Source organism: Charadrius vociferus, unplaced genomic scaffold, assembly GCF_000708025.1.
Source record: "Charadrius vociferus isolate BGI_N301 unplaced genomic scaffold, ASM70802v2 scaffold565, whole genome shotgun sequence".
NCBI classification, from domain to species: domain Eukaryota; kingdom Metazoa; phylum Chordata; class Aves; order Charadriiformes; family Charadriidae; genus Charadrius; species Charadrius vociferus.
In genome coordinates, this window is record NW_009648358.1 from 2,165,604 (window position 1) to 2,172,990 (window position 7,387).

Below are 7,387 nucleotides of genomic sequence, written 5' to 3' on the forward strand. Positions count from 1 at the left end.
GGGGAGGCTCCGCGGTAGGGGTGGCCGCGGGTTTGCAGGGAGTCTTGGCGGTTGGCTGTAGCACCCCAAGCTACCAAAACACGGGAGCCGCAAGTCCGAGTGATGAGGAAATGACCTGTACAGATGACTCTGACAACCGCTGTCTATCTCGGTTGGCTTAAGGCGATCTTCTGAGTCACCAGCAACGCAAACCATCTTCAAGTCTTAATGTTGACTTTTTGAGACATTCCTTTTGTACTCTCGAAGTTACCGATCACCTTGAGTTTTGTTTTCTTGTAGCGTCTCCCAGGGTGTGTGTGCTCCTAAACAAAAGACAAAATCTGTGGTTTCCTTGGTCTAAAAAACAAGTCAGACGTGAGGAAATGGGAAGGTTAATATTACAAAGAAAGCGGTCAGATGTCTGTAGTCAAGATGGTAGAAGTAAGTCTTCAGAAGAACATAGTGTCGAAACAGTTGATGAGTAGCACACCACTAGAAGTTGTATGGTTGTGTGGCCAGGGGGGAGGAGGGAGGAAAGGGGAACAATACCCAGGTGCTTTCCAGTGGATCACAAAGTAGTGGATTTAAACACATGAGAGCAAATGAGTTAAGCAGTTGAAAGAATCAGGGTCCTAGAATCAGCCCTTTTAAATTAGCTTTAAATCTTAGAGGCATATTCTATGCAGAGAAGCTGTAGTTTACTGTTTGGTTAAATTTGCTTTTAAGGGTTGAGTAGCGCTTGCAGATGCGCTTCATTACAGTGGGAGTTTGAGATAATCCGGAAGTTAGACCTTAGGTGCAAGTGAATTTACAGTTACTGTAAGTTAATTTTTAATTAATTTATTTATTTTAGCTCTGTATGTTGCTTTTTGTTTCGGGTTTTTTATTATTATTTTTGGAGCTTCTCTTTGGAGAATGGAGCTGTCCCCAGAATAATTTAGACCTGTCCAAGTTGCAACAGTATTCCCAAGTTGTTTTATACAGTAGGTGTTACTTGGATGCTTTAGCTGGCTCTACAGCATCATATTCTGTGTGAGGTGTGTTCAAGCTTGCATTAAGGTTCTCTGGTTATGGCTCTTCCCACAGAATTAATGCTTGCGAAGGAGGAACACTTCAATGGGATTTTAGGAACCCTTCAATATTGTGTAAAAGCAAACATGAAGCAGACTTTCTGCAACTTTTATACAGAAATAAAATAGCGCACAATAAAGTATAATGGATTTTATTCCAAAATTTACTGGTTTGGGGTTTTTTTTATATATATTGTGATTGTTCCAAATTTTGTGTGTTCTTTATGTGATTAAACTCTTTAAAAGCTGCTGTGCTGGTTCTTCTAATCAGAATGGTTCATTTTAAAAAGCTCACATTGAAAATTATGAGAATATTCTTGTTAGAGAAACCTTCTACCTGTAAACACTGCCATTAATTATATTAGCAGTTTAAGCTCAATTTGATACAAGTGGAAATATAAAAAACAGTAGTCTTCCAAGCCTTGTAAAATCAGGAGTCCAGCTAGAGAAGTAACTATATTAATATATTGATGGAGGAAAAGGCTGTCGATACATTTAACTTGATAATACACATCAAAATCTGCAGGTAAACAGTTTTATTGGTGTTGCCACTGGCAGAACTACTTGTTTTATTTTGACTTTAGTTATGCTCTTGAAGTATTCATGCACACTCATGAAGCATGGAACAATTGTTTCAGAGTTCACTAGTTCTTAGATTTGTAGATGCTGTTAATAACCCTGGACACTTGTACATTTGGTTTTCAAATTTTCTAGTGTAATGTATAAGGAAAAACATTGGATGATGGTACTGTAAATCAGAAATGTTGTTCAGGGAGGCTTTCCACATTGTATGTATAAAGTGAACTCTTACACTATATACTGGGTGTAAGTGTTTGCTGCTACTGAAATGTCTGAGAGACTTCATGAAAATATTTAAGGACTATAACATTATCTAAGGACTTCTTTGAAGTCTTCTCTGAAAAATATCAAAATCTGTTTAAATGATCTGCATATGTAAATTCTTTTTAGCTTATGACTTGATTCAGGTAAGACTATAGATTAACATTTGGTAATCTATGTCAGGCCTCAGTTAAACCCAGTCTTGAAATAAAGAATAAAGGAATAAAGATCTGCAAATTGCATATTTAGCTGGTTAAGCCCTCTCAAGAGGGTAAGTGATTACCATTGCACAGTAAGTGTGTTTTTTCAAGATATACTTGAATAATTTTTTTTTTTTCTGAAGAAGAAAAAGTCAGTCTTGTCTAGAAACTCTTCTTTTTTGGGGCCTGTTGAAAGTATCATGAAAATCTGTCTGTTACATTTCTGAAGGAAGGTCATTGGGCAACCTGAGATGCTACTACATACCAGTTACTGAATTTTCAACTTAAATCAGTATTCTTTTCACCCTTAATCCATCATAAAAAGGATTTCTCTTCACTCCCAACAGTTACAGTCAATAACTGTTTGAGTTATGTCTAGGTAACTGACTCTGGCTGCCTTTTGGTGTAGAATTTTGAAGCAGAAAACTTGTGTGTGTTTTCTCTCTGTCCTCTTCCAAAGTCACTTGCATGATGGAAGCGCTCGCTGTGTTAGGCAAGGCATACTTTCTGGAGGAATCATGATCATAGGGGTCTCTTTTTCATAGAAAAGATTAGGACTGCTATTCAGAGTGAGAGTCTACAGAACTCCAAATTACTAACAGCCTAATCTTGTGGGGGTTTCCCCCCCTCTTATCTGCTATGTAATTTGGTGCCCCCGGAGAGCACCATTAAATAAAAAGGACTTCTCTGCTATCAAATTGGCTCAAGCATCAGATTTAGCATGCTTAAAAAGAAAGATTTTTTGATGTTTAATACTACTTACTTTGTTTCTAGCATGACTAGGAAAATGTTCTCAAATAGAAGTTATTTTTGTGCTGTAGAGCTGCTGCTTCTTGTGCTGAACTTCTTCATGCTTCAAAATCCAGAAGACTATTTTATACATCTTTTATTTTGCCATTGGCTTTAGCTTTCTCCTTGAGTCTCAGGCTACATACTAGCACGCATCACCTATTCTGTGAGAATAAGCTATTATTTTGGTAGCTGGTTATAACAGTAGTCATGAAAATAGTCTAAGGCAATCATCGCTGCTTCATCTGTGTCATGCTCACTTGCATCACATTTAACTGCCCTTTATCAAGGATGTTACACCTGCCCTACACATGTTCTCTCTGCTTGCTCTTTCCACTTCTCTACAAAGGTACTTTGTGTGATGAAGCAGAATGCAGCAAAAACTTAAGATGTTAAGGCAAAAGCAGCTTTCTATAAATACCATGAGTGATGTTTAGAAACTATTTTTGGTGGAAGACCAATGCTAACCTTACCCTCCTTGTTTCAGCCTTGATTTTTCTAAAACCGAGTTGAAATTTCTGCAGAAAACCCTGAGGTCTTGGTGGTATGAATGCAGTTTATCAAAGTTTGTGGACTGACAAGGGGAGAAAACGTAAAGATGTTCTCCGCTTGGGACTATCTCCTGGACATAATTCAGGATGATCATGCCGAATCCACGTGCATAAGGGTCATCTCTAGTCTAGAAGTAGTTTCACCACTTCAGTGCAGCAAGCAATTTGATAACTGTGGTCAACTTTAAGGACAGCCAGTCTTGGTGTCTCAGCATTATAGCTCTTGTGTCGGGAGTGATACGATCTGTGGTTTGGATGCATCTGAGTGGTTGGACAAGAGGTCACGTTGAGTCTAGTCAGGCATTCTAACCACTTAGACCAGATTACAGGGATGTTCTGTGTCAGTGGAACTAAATACCTTTTGTCAGAGCACTGTCTAAAAGCATGAAGCCAGATTGTATCCAGTGCTAAGTGAAAGTTCTTAAGCTCTGTTGGAGATACCGTGTCAATCAGGTCTTGGTTTTGATCATCCCTGATGACAGTTCTGTTGAGTTGGAGTTGGACTGTCTCACCATTTGAAGCAGATTTCCAGTATCTCAAATTTGAAGGTCAAACACAGCAATTTTCTGTACCTCACCCCAACATTTCCATTTATCAAGGGGGAAATAAACCCTATAATCCTTAGAAGCTGAACTCTGTTATCAAGGGTCATTGCTTAAGAAGTTGGAGTCAGACCCTTTTTGGAATAGCTAATTTGGTACCTGTTCTTCTCAGACACAGAAATAACTTCATAACACTGTCAAGGCTGGCAGTATTGCATTCTGAATATCTGAATTAATACTAGGATTTAATTGTCCCGTCCTGTCAAGAAATTACCCTGTTTTGAGTTGCTGTGACCAGATTCTTATTTTTGCGAACTCATCTGAGGCTGGGTTATGGTGGAATTTAAAAATGGTGTCAGGGGCAATTCAAATGTCTCGAACTAATGAAATGCGGGAGCACTGTAGAACTATTGGCCACAAGGGTAAGTAACCATAATAACGTCTTTTTTTAATGAAGTAGATGTATGCACTTCCTTTAATTCTGAGCATCATGTTAGTAACTTACATACCCAACAGACTTCATAGATTTGCTTAGGCTAGCTTCATAGTAGCACAAAGCAAAGTTTTCACTAGTGTTAGGGATGTTTTTTTTTCCTGTTGCATTAGCATTCAGGGTGATGTTGCTGAAAGAATTGTGCATTAGTAACAGCCTCCCATCTACATGCTAAAGTTCCCGGCTAACTTATGTTGCCTTTTGTCGGTGACCTATCTGATACGAGCCCTATCCAGTGTTCTTGGGTGTGACTGTGAATAAAAACTTCATTTTCCCACTTGCATGACTTCAGACCTTGTCTTTCTGAAATCAATGTCAGTGTTGTCTGACAAGCCAGAGGCTTGGTGCCGGTACCTTCATCTTCAAAGAATTCCTCGAGCAATGGTGAAGTTGGCGTGTTCATGACACTCAACTATTTGTGCAGGCAGCGATCAGCTGTCTCTCCGTGCTATGCCAAAAACTGGAATTGGAGCTGTCTTTCAAGCACAATGATTGGTTCTTGTACTGGTATACCTACAGCTGTTGAAAATCTGTAGAAGCAGCTCACGAGTACTGTGGAACTGAGGTCTGCCTGAATGTATCAATCTGAGTCTCCTAATCTTTTCAGAGATGTACTGAAATCTTGCAAGATATTTTGGGAATGCACTAAAATTCTTAACTTCTTTACATCATGAAGCAGTAAATTATTCTGGGGTTCTTCTGAAGTCTCAAATTGTTAACTAACACTTGCACTCTTACAGACTTCATTTATTTTGAAAGCAGTCATCCTTAGTTCAGAACACTACAGACCAGGTTTCACATTTCTGGTACAAGACATGTATCCTGAAGTCATCCTCAAAGGTTAATGTAGTGCAAAGCTAATCTTGCAGAGAGAATCAGTGAGAAGCTAATCTGAAGCAGCTACCTCTAATAATAAGGGAAGCCTAAAGAGCTGAAATGAGTCTTTGTGAATGTTGTACCCAATCTTGCCCCATTTGTGACTGTAGACGAACCAGTCAAACCATGGACCGTTTTGTAAATCTTTGTTTGCTGGGATTACTGGACTTACACAAAGCTATATGTCAAGGTTAGTGATAAAATACTCATACGAAAGAAGAGTTTAGTGACTCATGGGAACGTACTTCTGACTCTTCTGACTTTAGTGCCTCCAGGAGCGGAAAGGCTTTAAGGATAATGCAGCTCTGAAAAAAAAAAAAAACCAACTGAGGCACTCGCAGATGAAGAGACAACACAAGGCTTTTGATAGGGTGTGTAGTTAGAGATTGGAGATCTTGGCTCTTCCACTAGTTGGCTCAGTGCCTCCATTTTCTCATACTTAAAATGGAGGTGATACCTTGCTTTCTCTGAAGCCTTTTGGAAGGTTTTGATAAAGAACAGAAATGATTTCCAGAGCAATCTGAATCACATATTTTTCCAATTATTAGGAAATCTGTATTTCAAAACTCATTTCATTAACAGGTATTTTGTTCCCAATAACTGTTTCTAGGCATTTTGTTCCAATATTTGCTCAATTATAGCCTCTTAATATGCTATTAAAAAGGAACTTCAAATAATTTGGGCATATAAAGAAGATACCAGTGTTTAAGGACCAAAAGCACATGCAGACTGGGCTTAAATGAACAAGTCGTCTAAAGGCAGTGTCAGACAGGCAGACACTTTTGTTGTAGTCAAAAAGTGAGGTCAGGATTGTCCTCTACATCTTGTTCCACATGGAGTTCATAAGTTGGTTTATTGAGGCTAGTGAGAGAGGTGATAAGATGACTTTAACCTGTATATTACTGTTATTTGGCAGTGTATTTTCTTGCAACATGTGATGCAGCACTGTAGTCATCACCCTGCATTTGTCTATAGACAAACTATTAATTTCCTGTTTATGGATAAGACTATTCAGTGTTACAGTTTAGAGGAAAAAGAAAAGGTAGTGGAAGTTTAGGTGCTGGCATCCCTGCAAAACTGGAATTGTGGGATGGCACGGACAATTCAAGGTCCAGACTGGGAGGGACAACTGTTGAGTTAATAGAAATATTTTTTTAAATAAGAAAGAAGGTATTTTCTGTTTATGTATATGTGAAGATATCTTCAGCAGGCAATCTCCAATTGTTAATTTTACAAATAATTTCTACTGCAACCAGGTATGGAGGGGCAGTATGTAATTGTATTATTATGGCTGACATTGTGATTTCGAACTTTTAACTACTTCTGCCTTTAGAAATAACATACAGAACTGAGTCAAAAGCATGTGAGACAGCCCATGTGGGAGTGGGTCGAAATGTGCCTGACATAAGAAATGAGCAAAAAGATAACCACTGAGGTAAAACTGGTTTTGGAGTATAAACAAATGCTTATCGATCTATTCAAATCATATTTTTCATTCATACTCAATAAGTGAACTCACTTTAGTGTATCTACTGTATTTATGCCTCATTGGGTGATATCAGTATATTTTTAGAATTTTCATTTAATTGGACTCTTACTATATGAGAGGAGGGATTAGAATAGTGGACTAATACTGCCATTTTCAAATAACTTTTAGGTAACTGGAGGCTCCAGTGGAATTGGAAAATGTATTGCTATTGAATGTTACAAGCAAGGTGCTTTCATAACACTGATTGCTCGAGATGAGGTAAGTGTATGAGTATTTTTACTGGCTAAACTCTGTTCACAAAATCTGTATAGGTGGGGAATAATTTTGGAATTTATAATTATTCATGCTTTCTTCAGTGTATATTTTAAGCAGATTCTAAGCATTTCAAACGAACGTATTTGAAGAGGAGAGGTGGCTGCCTTTTTAAGGAATGTAGCCCAACATGGAATTTGTGATTACTTTGCCTTAAAACTTGGCTGCTGCTGTCACTTCTGTTAATGGCATTCATTATTTCACTGTCTAGATTTGTGGCAGACAAAAACAGGAAAAACCCTATAT

The 7,387-nt window shown here is 38.2% G+C and overlaps 1 protein-coding gene across 1 annotated transcript in view; it reads left to right on the top strand.

Annotated features, from left to right (window-relative positions):
- Window positions 1–838: 838 nt before the first annotated feature.
- Window positions 839–7,387, top strand: part of KDSR (3-ketodihydrosphingosine reductase) — a 20,115-nt gene continuing 13,566 nt past the window's right edge. Inside the window, exons 1-3 of the mRNA XM_009885276.1 lie at window positions 839–962; window positions 2,019–2,035; window positions 6,998–7,087. Coding sequence (XP_009883578.1) covers window positions 839–962; window positions 2,019–2,035; window positions 6,998–7,087 — 231 coding nt within the window. The remainder of the gene's footprint in view (window positions 963–2,018; window positions 2,036–6,997; window positions 7,088–7,387) is intronic.